This window comes from Oscarella lobularis, chromosome 18, assembly GCF_947507565.1.
Source record: "Oscarella lobularis chromosome 18, ooOscLobu1.1, whole genome shotgun sequence".
Taxonomy (NCBI): domain Eukaryota; kingdom Metazoa; phylum Porifera; class Homoscleromorpha; order Homosclerophorida; family Oscarellidae; genus Oscarella; species Oscarella lobularis.
This window is the reverse complement of record NC_089192.1, coordinates 94,997-111,743: the sequence shown is the minus strand read 5'-3', so window position 1 is coordinate 111,743 and position 16,747 is coordinate 94,997. Positions and strand designations below refer to the sequence as shown.

General features: G+C 43.7%; 6 protein-coding genes across 6 annotated transcripts; 2 read left to right on the top strand and 4 right to left on the bottom strand.

Moving 5' to 3' along the window:
• Window positions 1-688: 688 nt before the first annotated feature.
• LOC136198003 (uncharacterized) lies at window positions 689-2,980 on the top strand. The gene is made up of 7 exons (XM_065987906.1): window positions 689-775; window positions 825-909; window positions 963-1,025; window positions 1,081-1,154; window positions 1,209-1,731; window positions 1,793-1,904; window positions 1,956-2,980. Exons 1-7 carry the CDS (start codon window positions 715-717, stop codon window positions 2,247-2,249), a joined length of 1,212 nt encoding a protein of 403 aa, XP_065843978.1. The 5' UTR covers window positions 689-714; the 3' UTR covers window positions 2,250-2,980.
• Window positions 2,186-6,832, bottom strand: LOC136198002 (vacuolar protein sorting-associated protein 11 homolog). The gene is made up of 34 exons (XM_065987905.1): window positions 6,808-6,832; window positions 6,677-6,751; window positions 6,576-6,627; window positions 6,409-6,530; window positions 6,304-6,351; window positions 6,183-6,251; window positions 6,028-6,128; window positions 5,919-5,977; window positions 5,768-5,865; window positions 5,628-5,714; window positions 5,521-5,572; window positions 5,397-5,472; window positions 5,201-5,336; window positions 5,060-5,139; window positions 4,934-5,008; window positions 4,806-4,884; window positions 4,710-4,754; window positions 4,558-4,659; window positions 4,464-4,505; window positions 4,343-4,416; window positions 4,208-4,286; window positions 3,953-4,156; window positions 3,822-3,899; window positions 3,695-3,757; window positions 3,551-3,639; window positions 3,417-3,491; window positions 3,269-3,360; window positions 3,079-3,212; window positions 2,947-3,020; window positions 2,794-2,889; window positions 2,672-2,728; window positions 2,557-2,623; window positions 2,437-2,505; window positions 2,186-2,387 (listed from the first exon to the last, which is right to left on the bottom strand). Exons 1-34 carry the CDS (start codon window positions 6,820-6,822, stop codon window positions 2,289-2,291), a joined length of 2,763 nt encoding a protein of 920 aa, XP_065843977.1. The 5' UTR covers window positions 6,823-6,832; the 3' UTR covers window positions 2,186-2,288.
• Window positions 6,833-6,848: 16 nt separating this feature from the next.
• On the top strand, window positions 6,849-7,556 carry LOC136198000 (MKRN2 opposite strand protein-like). Its single transcript, XM_065987903.1, has 3 exons — window positions 6,849-7,069; window positions 7,121-7,321; window positions 7,365-7,556. The coding sequence occupies exons 1-3, from the start codon at window positions 6,849-6,851 to the stop codon at window positions 7,546-7,548; spliced, it is 606 nt and encodes a 201-aa protein (XP_065843975.1). The 3' UTR covers window positions 7,549-7,556.
• A 614-nt stretch (window positions 7,557-8,170) lies between these two features.
• On the bottom strand, window positions 8,171-11,227 carry LOC136197996 (dual specificity tyrosine-phosphorylation-regulated kinase 4-like). The gene is made up of 19 exons (XM_065987898.1): window positions 11,104-11,227; window positions 10,934-11,042; window positions 10,702-10,833; window positions 10,482-10,636; window positions 10,365-10,420; window positions 10,174-10,305; window positions 9,958-10,126; window positions 9,853-9,907; window positions 9,708-9,793; window positions 9,590-9,655; window positions 9,467-9,539; window positions 9,329-9,410; window positions 9,232-9,282; window positions 9,108-9,173; window positions 9,008-9,063; window positions 8,899-8,959; window positions 8,722-8,851; window positions 8,614-8,674; window positions 8,171-8,558 (listed from the first exon to the last, which is right to left on the bottom strand). Exons 1-19 carry the CDS (start codon window positions 11,130-11,132, stop codon window positions 8,289-8,291), a joined length of 1,839 nt encoding a protein of 612 aa, XP_065843970.1. The 5' UTR covers window positions 11,133-11,227; the 3' UTR covers window positions 8,171-8,288.
• Window positions 11,228-11,264: 37 nt separating this feature from the next.
• On the bottom strand, window positions 11,265-13,293 carry LOC136197998 (A disintegrin and metalloproteinase with thrombospondin motifs 18-like). Its single transcript, XM_065987901.1, has 8 exons — window positions 12,972-13,293; window positions 12,717-12,849; window positions 12,564-12,653; window positions 12,326-12,501; window positions 12,083-12,162; window positions 11,796-12,030; window positions 11,552-11,729; window positions 11,265-11,483 (listed from the first exon to the last, which is right to left on the bottom strand). The coding sequence occupies exons 1-8, from the start codon at window positions 13,263-13,265 to the stop codon at window positions 11,350-11,352; spliced, it is 1,320 nt and encodes a 439-aa protein (XP_065843973.1). The 5' UTR covers window positions 13,266-13,293; the 3' UTR covers window positions 11,265-11,349.
• A 1,806-nt stretch (window positions 13,294-15,099) lies between these two features.
• LOC136198267 (5'-nucleotidase domain-containing protein 1-like) lies at window positions 15,100-16,349 on the bottom strand. Its single transcript, XM_065988180.1, has one exon. It carries the CDS (start codon window positions 16,346-16,348, stop codon window positions 15,149-15,151), a length of 1,200 nt encoding a protein of 399 aa, XP_065844252.1. The 5' UTR covers window position 16,349; the 3' UTR covers window positions 15,100-15,148.
• Window positions 16,350-16,747: the final 398 nt, after the last annotated feature.

Genomic DNA, 16,747 nt, shown 5'->3' with positions numbered 1-16,747 from the left:
GTTGAGCCGAAATCGACGTGTAATCGTCTGTCGAGTGGAGAATACTCTCGAGAGCGTCGCGTCTTAGAGAGTTTTTTTGTAGTGTTTTGTTGTATTTTGAAATTGCGTCGCGCAATTCGCGAGATTCGGTCGCCAATGCGTCGTCGTCTTCGATATCGTAGAGCACCTTCTCCGTTTCGTGTCTCGCTTTCGTCAGGAGTTCGTCTTGACGACGAAGATCGTCGATAAGAGCGCGAAAAGCCGAACGATTCGCCGCCATCGCCATTTTTAACGCGCTAGGCCTCAAGATCCCGGACTACCTATGGATTTGCTGTCGCAGGGAAAGGAATGCACGCAGAGCGTTGTAGACAAGACTTTTGAACTAGTCGATGCCTTGAAAGATTCTAAAATGCGCGATGACGATTCTTCGACGGCTTCGATGATTCACGCGCTGGCGGAAGAAATTAAAATTCAGCTCAGTCAGCTTGGAACGCTTTGTCAGAAATTGGAAAGCAAAAATTCGAATTTGGGAGACGAAATGATTTCGAATGGCGTCGGAGAAACGCGAAGCGAATTATTGGCGCATCGCGACTCGCTTCGCGAGCAAATAGAAAAGGAGAATGCGTTTTTAAAGTGTTTAATTGACTCTACGCGAGATTTAGTCGGTGCTATAGATAGGACATGGCCAAGAAAATGACTCTTTGTCGTACTCGTAGCGCGCTTTAACTCTTTCCAATGGACGAACTACAGGGAGCTTTTGATGCCATTACGAATGCATTTAGTAGTCGAAATAGCGGTATATTGATTGCTTCGTTTGATCGCGATGCTTAGAATGTCTCACCTAGCGTTCGAGAGTCGTTTGAAAGAAATTGGAAGCGAGCTTGCGCGCGTGAAGGATCAAAAAGACGGTCTAAATGAAGAAGTTAGGAGGTATAAGACGATTCGGTAGCATCGATTGCCGTTCTGTTGACGTTTTCGATCAGACTGCGTGACGAAAGGGATAAAATGACGAAGAAAAACGTCGAATTGGCACGAAGACTCGCTAGGTAATCCCCCGGATATATATAGGCTCCAGTCAGTACACACTGATTGTACGAGTAGCCTAAAAAACAAGAAGGAGACTCGCGAACAGGAACTAGAATTTGTCATCCAATTTCTAACAAAAAGACTAAAAGGTACGAATAGTCTAATTAATTAATTAATTAATTAATTAATTACCCACCTTATAGGAATTTGTGAAGTGATATCAATGGAACCAGCGATTCTTGCTGATTGTAAAAAGGAAGTGAAAGAAGCCGAAAAATCAATTTCCATAGCAACGTCCCCCACAAAAGAGGCCCCGCCCCTCAAATTAACACGTTCCTCTCGCTCTCACATTCGCTATGCTGCTACATCCGGGAAAGAAAACGTCATTCCACCCTCTCCCGTCCCGGATACAGAATCTCAATTTCCTGTCGACTTAACGCTCCCACTCCCGGATTCACCCGTCATAATTCCCGGACGTTGCAGCAATTCCGCTACGGCGAGACTCCCGGATAAGAAACAACCGTCGCAAACAAAAAGACGAAGATCCTCTTCGATGTACATCGCTCCGACGCCGCGAAAAAAGAAACAGGAGGAAATTGAGGGTTATTGTCATGGCAACCCGGCTTTGACCAATCAGAATTTAGACGAAAGTCTATTGCTTTTTTCTGAAGAGGAAGACGTGACTGCGCCACTTCCGGCTCCGGCGGAAATTGACGTCATAAAAAGGTCGTCCACGCAAAATCTAATCATTAGAAAAAAATTAGCAATTTATGACGTAATAATGTAGATTAAAAGAGAAAACCATTGGAAACGAACTCGGATATAAATTTCAAGCCGTTGTAAGAAAAAAGAACATACGGGAACGACTGGAAGGTCGTACCTGTGCCAACTGTGAAAAGGTAAATAAAAAATAAAAATCATATATGTATATTTATTTATTCTTTCTCCAGTGGATCAATCAATGGGACGACGCCAAACGCGGCACTTATTTGAAATCAACGTGTAGACACAAGTATCTCCACAGCCCAGCGAAAACGCCGCCTCATTTCTATTCCCTACGCATTCCTGACACACAAGAATGTCAAGAGGAAGGATATCTACACGTCATTGATGATGATGATGATGATGACGTCACTGATGACGTCAAACGGTTGAAACGAGTGCAATCTTTACCGCGAAGTGGGGGAGAAGATATGGGAAAAGTAGCAAAGAGTAGTAGTACAAGAGCAACGAGGATTTTTTAGAAAATAGGGGGATGCATACGGGATTTTTTGGGTTGGGGGTCAAAATTTGCCACTTGTTGTCAAGACGATGTTTCTTGGGAGGTCCACTGCTGCCGGAAGTGGACTGACGGAAGTTGGAGCGTCCGTAAGAAGGGTTACCTGGGAAACAACGTTTCCCCTTTGCCCCTCCCCCTTTGACTCTTCTTACTTTGTTGAAGACTCCGCGGCCAAAGTAGTCTGCTACAACTGAAAAGGCGTCCGTTTTCTTTCTTTCCAACTAAAACACCAGATTAATTAAATAGTATTGATTCATCACGTGATTCTTTACTTCTGTGTGGAATTCTTCGTGGAGACTAGACGTCTGTTCTTGAGCACGAATCAAATCCAAAATTTCCCTATTGTGAGAATTAATCAATTGAATATATCTTAATTAAATTCCACACCTGTTTTTCTCAACGCAAAGGGGGCATTCTGTTTCACTTTCAGCTACTTCTAAACACCTGTATATGTAACCAAAGCAAGTTGAGTCTCTCCTCTCTATAAAAATATTATTGATATTACCCACCCCTGATGATAACTGTGTCCGCAGAGGAAATGAATTGCTGGCAAGTCTATGGGATTTGTACATGAATGACATTTGGTTGGTTGAAACACTTTGGCACTGTGTCATGTGATCACCCCCGCGTGAAATAATTTTAGTAATAATGTTAATTAGGACCTTGTTTTGAGTTGTTCTATTTCTCGTCTCATTCTCTCCGTATCTTCGCGATATTTCTTGATCAATGTCTGGTCCTAAGGGGAGTTCATTGGGGGCGGGGCGGGGCGGGGCGGGGGCGGGGCTATTCTCTACCTTAGCAATTTGCTCACTTTCCTCCTTTAATTTTCGCGTAATAAAATCTTTTACAACGGCGAGAGTGCACGTTGAATTGTGCGCCAGCGTTTGTACGACCATGAGAGGTGGAAGGAGTCCGCGCTTTTCAATATCTTACAAGTAGAAATTAATCAATAAATTTGATCCTTCTATGTGTATAAGTACATACGGGCCAGCACGTCTGCAATGTAATCTTTGCAATCCTCCTCTTTGCGTGCAAAATACGAAAGAGCCAATATCCAAAGATTGGGCTCTTTCGTACTGAAATAATTTATTAATTAACTATATTTATTTATTTATTTTGAAGGTTTTCCTACCCATGTTGCTGGCATGTTGCAATTACGTTTTGATATTCATCCTGCTCCATGTGATATTGCAAAATCTGACGATATCTAAGAGCGTGCGAAAATAAGTCGACAATTTCTCCCCGGAAGTAGACACGCCCACGCACAGCCTAGCTTTTTCGTACAAATGTAGAATGCCTGCTCGAAAATCATGCATCTGAGCTAAGATAAGCGCCTGTTGGATATTAAACGTTGCCTAATAAAAATACATAATTAATGATAAAAATTAATATGGAGATTGCTATTATTACATTGGGACTCTTTAGCAATTCTAGCGCGCGCTCTGCTCGCCTTTCACGTTCCTTAGGAGCCTCCTTCACTCACAAAAAACGTCATCATGGTGTACTCTTTATTATTAATTAATATTAATACAACTACCGGTTTGCCGGTTTTTTCTCGATGTAAATACAGCTCAAGTAACGTGTTATAAACGAGGGGAGAACTATCTGGCTCGGCCTACATCGACACATATAGGAGACTAATACTATTAAATTATTTATCTCCCATACTCTGATCATGTGCTCAAGAAATTCCATGAGCTTTTCTTTCTTCTGCACGTAAATGTGAATAAATTCCTCTGGCTTAGCTTTGAGAACGCGATCGACTGGAAACCGTTGCCAGGCGCCCGTACAAAGTCGTTTTAGAAGGGTCGTCGTTTCGCCGGGTCTTTCATTCACTAACGCTTTGCCATACTTTTTTAAATTGACTTCCGCCTTCGGATTATTTAATTAATTAATTAATTAATTAATTAATTAAATTATTACATCTGTGAAACCGAGACGGGCTATGTATGCTAGCGCGCGTTCGTAGTTCCTCACATCCTCAATTTCAATTCTCATGTACCTTTTGCGCCACGCCCCCTTCATTATCACTACTAATATTTATTTTTGATTTATTACCAGTCGTGTTGGGAGTTTTTCTCGGCGAGAAATAGAGCGTAGTCGTAATATTGATCGCCGGCTTGGCGACACACCTTGATTGATATTAACTACTTAATTAATTTTTGCTAATTAAATTTGCCTTAATCGCTGTTTCGACGTCGAAACTGAATCCTTTATCAGTCTATATTTCAAATATTAATTAATTAATTGAATAATTTCTATTTTTTGCCCACTTTGATGAATCCGTCCATTTTGTCTACGTTTTTCAGTTTCGTGTAGCAATTCAAAAGCAACGTTGTGTGATCGGTCGTTGCCAAGGATTTTTCATGCAACGCCTACGCTTTTTGATTAAATTTAAAAATTATTTATACTATTTCTTATCAACCTCAAGATAAGTGGTGAGATTGTGAATTCTCTGGGCATCAAGAAACTATAAGATAACCTATGTTTCAATGGACTACTACAGTATCAATTCCCTTACTCGTCTTATGACGTATGACGGTTCCAAGTGTTCTATTGTTTTAACGTATTGTTTTATGGCACCGTCGTGGTCTCCCTTACTATTGGGACTATCTACGTCATTTATCTTTATTTATTATTTGTTTTTACGTGTATAGATGGTCTCCGTATTGCCGGAAAATATCAACAAGGCCATCCACGTCATAGCGTTGATTTCTCGCTAGACTAATTAAATATTCAGAGTCTTATTGATTAATTAATTAATTATTAACCGACTTAATTGCCATTTCGTATTGATTTTTCTTAAACAGTATTTCCAACTTGTTATTGACAGATTTCTCTTCCAAACGAAACAACTGGACACGCCCACCCCATTTCTTTATACGGGAAACGTTTCTTTATTAAATTAAGTCGTACTTTTCTATCTTGTCCACTGATGACATAGAGTGCTCCCCATTCGCTCAAAACAGCTTGGACATCCGGGAATGGAGCACTATATGCTACATATTTGTTTCGAATGTCGTAAATTGTTAATTGGTGAACTGTTTTGCCACTTTTTAAATTAAAAAACGTTGTAAATAAGGTTATCTAATTAATTAATTAATTAACTAACCTTGGACCCCTCTGTCTTGTATCCAAGTAGACAATTATGAGAAAGGATTTGAACCAGTGCAAAATGCTCTTGCCACCTAATTGGACCCCACTCATAATTTAATTATAGAAGGAATCTCTATGACCTTCTAGTCCAAAACAAGGACCCTTGTCTTCGACGTCATAAAAGTGAACAGCCTTTGGGGGCGGGGCGGATGTTATTTTAATTAGATTAATTATTTCGTTTCTTTACTTCGTTTCTTCCGATGACGAATTGACAATTGGACGATTCGTCGCTCAACACGCAATGACCGATATCGCATCCAATTTCATCTAGAACCTATAATACAGCATCAAATAGGGTATTGTTGCCACGCCCCCTTTCTTGGTTACGTTTCTTCTTCCTCTGCTAATGTAGTAAGAGTAGACTCCGCTACTAGTTGCTACATATAAAACAACCTGGCCGCCTTTCAAAGAATGAAAAGCAACGCCTAATGAAAATAAATATTTAATTATAGTATATTATTTTTTTCTTGTGTAGTACCTGATACAATTTCTTTGTCCTGGTGAAGTTGCTGGGATTGAGTGCCGCGAAAGAAACGACTATAGAACAGGAATTCTATTGTCTCTATAGAATTAATTTCGCTTCCTACTTTTCCTTGAGAATATCTTTGAATAGGATCACGTGACCATCAAGAAAGCCAATAGCTAAATGGGAGTGATGATCGCCCTCATAGGCAGCAATAACAGAAGGCTATATAATTAAATTAATTTTAATTTAATTAATTAATTAATTAAATTAATTAACCTTGGCTGGTCTGGTATCTGACGAAAGAGGAATTTGACGACTTAGGAGAGGATCTCCTGCTTTCGTAGACTAAAATGTTAATATTAATAAAAATGATTTGAATTTTCTTTTTCTGTTTCACTTTTTCCACATTCCAAATTTTCACAATGTGACCCCTCTCGTCGTCCTCCTGTATCAATAATTGTATATAAATACATTTTTCTCTCTTTTTTAATTTTCTACTTACGCCAATGCTCACGATGACGTTCTGCTGTTTCAGCTGAACGAGATGAGAGACGCGACACTGATAGGCCCGATACGACGTCACAGACAAATCGCGATGGAGCAAGTAAACCAATCCGTCCGAATCTAAGCAATCCTTCGCTTCACTGACCTCGAATAACGATTGCATACCTCCGAAGATCATTTGCCCGCGTCCGCTGGCGCATACGGTCACGTTAATGTCCTAGAAACGAAGTTGATTGGCGAGTAGACAGGGCGCGCGCGCGACGAACCTTTAGAACGTCAGAAGCGGCGTCATCGTTCGGATTCTTTACAAGTTCCTTGTCGAAGAACCCGTAATTTCGCCACTACGCACGAGAAATACGCTCGCGAAACGATTTCGTGAATGAGATCCGCGACTCACTTTCACTAGCGCCATCTTGTTTTGACGTAGCGCGCTAAGGAATGAACGATTTGATGTGCTTTCGGCACTGTAGCGTCGACAAGTCGATATTTTATCTGGCAACTAGGCCTATCAGCTCTTCGAGCGTTTGCCCACTTTGCAAGCGAGCGCTACGAGAAAGCCATTTCATCGTTCCCCCTTTTCGCATCGCTTCTCCTCTAACAAAAAACGCGGTTGGAATTCCGCACAGTTTGACTATAAAACCGAGTTCGAAGTCGTTCGTGTACGAAATAAAAATATAATTAATTAATTAATTAATCAATCGGATTCTTAGAGACTATTGTCATGGAGACGATCTTCACGTGGGCGTGTCTGATTCTCGAGGTCGAATTCATCACTATGATGAATTCGGTCTTCATTGCGATAGCAATCCAGAAACGACATTCTGGACTGACTGTCTGCTTATACAAAACAAAATTTCACAATTGACTAATATTGAGGAATGCATTCAATCAGACGAGTGGACCCAAGCAAGGTAAATGATATTAATTAATTTCGCAATCATAATTGATTTATAGATACGAACCTGATACTTTGAACTGCTATGATTTTGTCGTAAGTGTTGTCAATGAGTCAGAAAAAAGTAGAGTGTGGACAAAAGAAAATTTTTGTCGAGAAATCTTGCTACCCCATACGAGTCGCGTAGGAAAATTTCTTCTCATTTTTAGACGCGCGCTGAATGATATCTTAGCAGTTGTATAATAAATAAATAAATGAAAATAAATAATCTTGATCCCCAGGACACGTGCCTTCAATTAGCAGCTTTTAGAGGGGCGAGAGATTGCAGCTCGCCACTAGTGCCTCAGCTCGTCTGACGCAAGCATGACGCTCAGCAGAAGCGCTCTGCAACATCACTTTATTCTTCTTCTCTTGACCCTGCTGATAGTTGAGTCAAATGAGGATGTGCCTTGCAGTCAGCAAAGCCTTCTTCTGAATTGTTTTCATAATTCTCAATGCAAACCCCTTCTTACAGTACTCAACATAAACAAAGAGAGCGAATGCTCCGACGTCGTTCGCTACAATGGCACAATGCAAGTCCCCAATTGTTCCCCCCAATGCCGAGAAAAGTACGCAAACGCGACGGCGACACCCCAAGGGAAGATACTGCTCGAAAAGTGCAACTGCAACCGATCAATAAACTGCATAAAAACGCGAGAGAATCTGCGAGCCTTTTGCAATGAATCGAAGCTGGACGAAATCGTTGATGGAACCGGATCTGCTGGAACGATTAGTACTAGCGTCACTACGAAGCCGCCTAGGACTAATTCAATTATCACAATTTCGCCTTCGTCGAAAACAATGCCTATGGAGTTGAGTCTTTGGATTGCGTCTACTTCCGTGTTTTCGTTCGCGTCATTGTAGCTATAGATAATAAAGAATAACAAAAAAATAGCTCAAGGCCCAATTATCATCATTTTCTATATATAGATATATAAAACAGCCTAATGATTTCTAATTTTCGGCAAAAATTTTCCACCGCTTCCACTTAATCCTCCTCCCCCTCCCCCTCCTCCTTTGTCTCCACTCATTGCAACTTCCCCTTTGCTTTCCTTCACCAATGATTCTCCCCCTGATTCCGATGCCTCGATGGCACGAGATCGCCTTGGATACGACGTCCCGGCATTTTTTAACGGTGGCAACGGCATCGTGCCGTTTCCGCCATCGAGTGATGTTGACGTCGTCAGAGCGGGACGCTCCACTTTACGCATACCCTATATGAAAAAATAATATCTTTGAAATTTAAATGGGTTTTTTTATGGTGGATACTTCTCGTATCCACTCGTGTTCTAGCGCTTCTACTGGGGTCATTCTCTGCGAGGAATCCCACCTGAACAATTTTATGTAATAGGTTATGGATATTTAATTATGTATTACACTAAACATCGTCGAATGAAGTCGACAAATAGAGCGCTATCTGTTCGCAAGGCTTCCGTCAAATCGACTGAAGCCGTGGGTCTTTTAATTCCTTTGGAGTTTGTTATGGAACGTATGGCACCTCGAGAATCTATTCTATTAATTAATTAATTAATACAATTGATTGATTGATCGAACCAAAGAAGATTTTTCTTCGATGAGCGCCTTCTAATAAGTGAGCGGGCGGATAGCCACAAATCTACGAATATTATCAATTAGTACGGATTATATTTCGTTATTTTAGTACCTGCATGATACATGCAAGTTGTTCTACTTCATCCTCGCCAGGAAACAAGGGAGATCCTGGATAAATAATTAAATCAGTTATTGATTTTTTCTCTTTTTACCTGTGTACAGTTCTGCAAGTATGCAGCCAAAACTCCACATGTCAATAGCCACATTATAGGGCAAACCTGAATTATTTAAGAATCAAACTAGGAGGCGTGGCTTCTCTCCATACATCCTACTCACCCAAAATAATTTCGGGAGCTCTATAAAATCGACTCTGTATGTACGTGTACACTAAAACAAATTATTCAAATTATTTAATTTAATTAATTAAAAATACCTTTTTGATATTCGTAGCAACTCGAACCAAAATCAATGACTTTGATGAAGCCTTTGCCTCGATGCTTCAGCATGATATTTTCCTAATATTGATTTTTAATTAATGAATTTATTAAATATAAATATTTTTTGAGTGTACCGGTTTTAGATCGCAGTGAATAATTCGCTCGCGATGAAGCAGTTTCAGACATTGCAAAACTGCATAGCCAATTCTAATTTAAAAAATTAAAAATTTCTACATTTTTTCCTCTTTTTTTTTTACTTTCTGACGTGTGATAAGCTGAAGCCTTGAAAATTGTTTTTTCGTATCAAGTCATATAAATTCATACTGCACAAACAGAAATTCATTGTTTCATTTTCAAATATCTGGATTTTCTGACGTCATCAAATTGAAAACTATGCACAAATGATTTCGATGATAGAAATATTCCGTAATGTGAATAATATTATAACGGCCTTCGCGATCCTGAAAAAACCCAATAAGATTAGAGGCTCATCATGTGACGTATTAATGAATTACAGTACCCTCATTTTCAAAGCCTGAAGAATAGAAACTTCAACCAAAGCTTGCTTATGAAATCTAGAACCTCTATTATTTATTTATTTATTTATTTATTTATTGATTATTACCTTCTTTTGTTTCGAATGATTTTGATAGCAACCAATTCGTTGGTTTTGTGATCGAGTGCCTTGACAACTTGCCCAAAGGAACCCTTTCCAAGAACTTCTAATACTTCGTAACGATAGACAAGATGATCGTGTAAAATGCACGTGTAATTTCCACTTTCATCATCAAACCCTATAATTATAAATCACCTTTATTTATTATTGATTTTTATGCGTTACCATGGTTATTGGACGCTCCTCGATGAGCTCTCACTTTTTTGGCTTCCAATCCGAGAAACCAGATCTCGTTGAATTCAATCACTTCGCTGCGTTCAAAATTAGACATGGAACCCTTATAGTGACGTAAAGCGACTGGGGAGAGAGAAAATCAATAAATCAATAATTAATTAATCAATTAGGGGTGGTTTTACCGGCGGCGTTGATTGGCTTGGGAAGATCATCCTGTTCCATAGAATAGCGCACGTCACTAAGTTCCCCCGCCCCCACATTGTATGAATAATGAAAGAAGGTGAGATACGTATACGTACTTCGTGGTGTCGCTTCCTTGTTTCGTCGACGCCACGCCCCCTTTTTTCACTTCCCCCTTCCAAGAAGTGGGCGGATCGTCGACGAACGACGACGATTCTTTCGTTTCGGCGCCGGCGACGGTTGCGAGATCGGGTAACGGTTCGGGACCGATTCGCTGCGCGCGACGAGATCATATGCATACTGTATATACCCCATGCAAACCCGGAAGTAGACACGTACGGGTTGTTGATAAATGGGGGGCCCCTTTGTCGACGTCGAAAGCGGTTTCAATTGAAGAGAAGGAGGCGGCGGGGGACGAACGCCGCCGCCATCCGACGATCCGGCAAAAACAGCCAAATTAGAACTCAAGCGCTATTCGCGAGAAGGAAAATAGACTCTTAGTGTTATCGTTTCCAGCCGGGCCCCGCCCCCCTGCAGAGTGTTTGTGTCTCTCCTCTCCCCCTTGGCTTGCCTTCTGTTTTTTTACGACGACGCTCGATGGAGGCGGCTTGAGCGGTGGAAGAAGTGTCGTCGCCGTTGTCGTTGGCGTCTCTTCGTGCGTTGCGGACGCCTCCGAGCGTCTGCGCGATCGAGAAATCGGAGATTCGTAGGAGGAAAAGACGATTGAGGCGATTGGGACACCTTTTTTGACTCTCGGAGCCACCGGTCATGCCACGATAGTTCGAATCGATGATTGAAAGTCGAAGAACGACGCTGTTTGTTCAATTAATCACGCTCTTCGTTTCCGAAGTAGCCCGTACGTGAGGGAGGCGTGTTCGTTGCGCGAATTAGCACACGGCGTATTAATTACTAACTTATTATCATTATTATTATTATGAGTTCATATTTAAATAATTTCGTTTGTTGATAAAAGCAAGGATGTTGTTGTTAGTCTTGCATGCGCTCGCACGTTTTGCAACAAAATTTCATTCCTGCGGGTTCGTCACATCTGTAGCCTTCGCCGCGAATTAGAAGAAGACAGACGCCCGATGGAAGTCGGTCTTCCATGCACATTGATCGTTCTACATGCAACAAAACAATTTTTTTAAATAAAGAAACTAGGTACAGTACCCGTATTATTATTACATACCTGGTGTCGCCGTTCCATGACAACTTGGATTCGTTCGCGCCGTTGGACAGGCTCGTTCTGCTTGCATTTCCGGGATTCCAGCGACTTGGCATTTTTTTCTATCCACTTGATGCCGTTTACCGCCGTTTTTGCGATAACAGCTAATATTGCGCGTCTGGACGCCACACGGATTCGAACACTGAGTGCATGAATTCGAGGAAATTAGCAAAACAAAAACCGGATCTTGTTCATCGATCATCCTTACCGGCTTCCAGTCACCAGCCACCCATAGATAGTCATCTCTGTTATTGAATACTTCGCACATTGTCGGGTTGAAGCAGGGTTTGGATTCAGCTGGTCGTTTTCCTGTTTTTCGACAATGCTTGTGTGGTCTTTCTGTTCGCGAATCCTCTCGCATGCACTCAACGTAACGCCGTTGTACGCTGGCACCGCATCCCTGTACGGGGCACTTGGTCCACTGGCCAGTGACCCAAGTATACCTAGACAAAGAGACGTCTAAAAAAAGACAATGGAAGAGACTAAAATACGAACAGTTTTCCTTTTCGAGGCCGAGGCTCAACGTAAGTTATTTGGACAGAGGGAAGATGTCCGCTTACACCACGGTTGGCCACCTGCGGAGAGAGACAGACAAAATGAGATAAGAGCCCAATAAAATATCCTATCAAGGAACCTCTAACGAGAACAGAGTGCATTTAAAATCCATTAGGAAATTGGCAACGTGTGCGTAAATGCAAGAATGTTGGATGGGGCCCCCCGGGCCTCGCGAGTTCTCACCTGGACGGCGACGGAGCGCTCGAGACGTTTTCTGGTGTCGCCAAACATCGTTATTCTTTCTGAACCGTCCGACTTTCTGACGTAGATGAACTGGGTTCCATGATAGTGGGTCGTTATAGTTGTTGCATTGGGCGAACCGTTGAGTAGAACACGACTGCCATTTCTTGTCGTCAAAACTTTTATAAAAAAAGACCAGTGTAAGTCGGAAAAAGAATAGGATATGTTCTTATGCGTGTACCTAGGGTAGTTTTGCTTGAACTCGGTCCTTTTTCGATGAGAAGATTTCGTACGAGAGACGGTATTTTGACTTTTCCGTAAGCGTCTTTCACTGCCATTGGAGAAATAGATTACGTGTGAAGAAGAACGACGACGACGACGACGACGAACTTACGTGAATTCGTGGTTTGCGGATGCAAATGATGCACGGTGACATTACACGTGGCGTTGATTCCACCGCACACGCCGCACCAATCAACAACAAGACGACGAGCCATTAACAAATCGACCGGACACAAGCGACCAGACTAGAGAAAACGGAAAGAGAAAATAGGGTTATTAGATCAAGCAATCGGTGGCGGCGGTGGAGGCGGTGGCGGCGGCGGTGGGGACGGCGGCGAGGACGGCGGTGGGCGGTCAGCATCCTTACCGAAGCAGCATCGCTTTCCGGTTCAACGCCACTCGTACTCGTGTAATATTTATTCGCCGTCAAAGTGTTGAACCATGCTGTGATCGCTTCGACGAGTAGAAAAGTCGAATTATTGAAGAGTTTGTTGGCGGCTGATACGAATTGCTCGAGTTCGTGGACGAGGTGGTGAGACGGCAAGGGATCGACTGAATCGCCAGAGCTCTCATTTGGATTTGGAATGAGAGGAGCGGGAAGGGCGACGGCGGTGGCGGCGACGGCGGCGAGAACAAAAATGAGATAAAACGACGTCTGCATATCGCGCGGGAGACTATCGTCAGTCAAACTGGAAATGGCACTTTCAAGCAAATGGAGCCCCTCTTATAGGTCCCTTGTTGATGCAATTACCGTTCCTATTTACTCAGACGATACACAACCAGACATTGGGGGTATACATTTTCCCGTCGCCTCGGGGCGTCTTCTGACGGGTTTCCAATTGCGAAGACGCGCAGGAGCACTACTAACAAAAACGGAAGTAATAGTAGTTCCCATGCAGGCAGATGGGAGACACGTACATCATTAGACAGGCGCGCACTTACGCACGCACGCGGCGATCGACGGCGGCTTCTCCCGCGCCCATTATAAATCCGTCCCCCGGCCGGCCGCGTGCAAATCTCATTCGCTCCTAATGAGAACATGTTCGGCGCGCGCGGGCCCCCCTGGGCCACCCCACTCGGTTGACCAAAAATTCCGACTATGGTAGGAACGGTCTTTAGAGAGGAGAACGAGTGAGAGCATTTGCTCGCTTGCCCTCCCCCCTTCCTCCTATTATTGCATGTTTGCTTACATAAGAGAGGCGTTCTCTCCCGGCCAGCTGGATTTACGTCCGGCTCCCGACGCCGACACACCGCCGTCGCCACGGCAATCGCGCTCGTCTCGCCGCCGCCGCCGTCGCTTCCACATTCTCAATTAAAAAGAAAGTGGAGGAGTTCCGAGAAGAAACGCATGCAGACTCCTTCTATTTCCAGTCCGTGGTCAACGCGATTTTACATGGAAATAAACAAACACGAGTGCTAGCTGCCCCTAACTAGTGAGGTGGAGTAGAGGAAGCTGGTTTTCTCGCGGCATCAACGTGCATGCATGGTGCGGAAGCATCTGTCAATTGACAGAAGTCGCGGTGGTCGTCGAGATCGTGGGGTGCAATTAGGAATTGAAATTGAGCGAAAGCCATTTGCGCCCTATTCGCTCATCTTAGAGTCTCGCGGGGGGTGCGCATGGGTCGCCGGCTGGACGATCGACCTCTCGTTGAGCGTCGGATAAATAAAAGGGAGAGTTCGACCGGGGCTCAAATGACTGCCGCGCCGCACGGGGATCACGCCGTGTTTGTCTTGCTCGAAGCAGACAGAGGAGAAAGAAGGCGAACGCGTGTCCGCGTCAATTGACCGCGAGAAAGTGACGCACTCTATCCACGTCATATCTCAAATTGGTCAAATGCATCATATCGATCGTCGTTATAGCACGCGATTACAATTTGTCTGCTCTTTCTGTTTTTTTTTTCCCCCCGATCGCCGTAAAGTGGAGTGTTCGCTTTGTGGTTCAGTGTGTCTCTTTCGAATTGACATATGCGCATGTCTGACTATTCTGCCCAGATGTTGAACGTGCATATCGATGTGAACTATCTCGACAACGTGTTCCCTTATGATCTAACTATGACAACACCCGACGGATAACATCCGCTTTTCACAGGGAAACGTTCTCTGAGTCTCACTCGACCTCGTTACTTGCATATAGAGAGCCTTTTAGATAAGATGAGCTAATTTCGGATGGGAACTTGGGGGTGGGATAGGGTGGGGCGCTCCTAATCAAATCTCCTCATCCCATGGGCTCGTTCGCGCGAAACTCGGGCGGCGCGAAATCCGGGTCACAAGACCGCAAAAAACAAACAACGAATTAAAGCTATTTTTCTCTAATGATTGCTTATGACTATGTACTACAAGGAAGGTAACCCAGTGATGGTCAATCAAACACGGAATCCACACGCATTAGCCAGCTGCAACGATTCTATTTTTGTGTGCGACCGGCTGTTTTTTCATCTGGTCGCCCCACCAGGAAGTCATATCCGCTGAGTCAGTGATTCATGGCAACAAGAGACTCTCAAACTAACAAAAACCTATGCATGTATGCACGAATGCATGCAGGTGTCAAGGGAAACGTGCTCCTTCTGTCTCAGCGAGACTATCAACGGAAGGAACAGCTAAACTACTGTAGCTATTCACTAGATCAGCGACGAGAGTCTTCCGCCCTTCGTCGACGTCATCTCTAAGACACGACCCCCACATGGAATGACGAGTCATTGATTTTTTAGGAGATGGTTCATCGTCGTCGTTGATGACGTCATCTTCCATTTCCTCTACTATCGCTACAGTTTTCCACCCGTCGAATTTTGTCGGCGGAATTATATCGGATTTGATATTGTCGCCCACGTAAACTATATCCGGGGATTCGCGACACGTCATCTCTCTAAGAAATTCTTTCAGAACCGATTCGCTACCTTGCGCGTAAATCTTTCCCTTTTCGAGTCGAGGCACGATGACGTCATCAGTGACGTCATCAGCGCCGACTTTGAAAAAGGGAAGTGGTTCGATGAAGAAGCCCGGCTTCTTTGCGTCGACGATGATGACGTCAAACAGGTTGGACCAGTTTGGGCCGTAGGCGTATCCCATGAGAAAGCGAGTGTAGTCGCTATGGGAACTGGTCATGAAAAAGAGGCGGGACGATTGTTTGAGTTGATGAAGCCACGTTTTGACTTTGTCGCTCATTGGATAGACATAGTGACTTGGATTCGAACGAATGGCGAAAAAGTATCCCCCCTTTCCCGTACGAAAATTCGTGATATTGAAAGCGTTGCCAAAACTTGATAACAAATCAGGAAAGAAGTCATAGGAAGCGCTTTGAGAAGAATTGATATCGACGTCGTCAACGAGAAGTGCGCTAATGACGATTCCTGGCAAAGAGAAATAATTGTCGAAGAACCAATAGCCTTTCACCTGTCGAATGGAATCCCGTATAAGGGCGTGTTCCGCCCACACGCGACTTTCGCCGTATTCGCGTTCGATTGCTTTCGTTTCGAGACGTTTCGTGCCGTGCGACGCGCGAAGGATGAATCCGTCGGCGGCTAGTTTGAGAAAATTGCCGCGTTTCATGTCGAAGACGAGACCCTTTTGCATGAGGTCGGGGGCGTGGTTCTCGTAGCCGGAAAGAAGAGTCGTCGTGTAGCCTTTCTCCTTTACCAAATACGACGCTAGGCAGTTGTAGACGAGTCGATACAAGTTGCCCAGTTTGTAGCGGACCAGCGTGTGATCCATATCGAAGCCGATAACGTGGAAACTGCGAAGGTTCATGTCGGTCTAGCGCGCGCTTGAGGCTCGTCGAGACCTCGTGAGTGACTGTCACGTGATATAAAATTTAATTATTTAAAAAAGGCACAGCACGTTCGCTCGAGAGCAGACCGTCACTCGCCGACGGGAGTCCCCTGTTTTTTGTATTCCCCTATACACGGAGCTATACACCATATAGGTATATATATATCGGACACCCACGTGATGCTCCACCAAGGCGACTAGGCACTTGGCGGCATCCCGGTGCGTGCAGCCCCTGCAGGTCTTACCCATCCAGAACCCGTGGGGTTAAGTATGTGCCTGTAATCACTGACGCACCGTTGCTCCAGGACCTCGTTCCCGCCCTTCTCAGGCAAGGCTGCAATGAGGACCGTGTCTAACCATGCAATAGACTAATGTTTT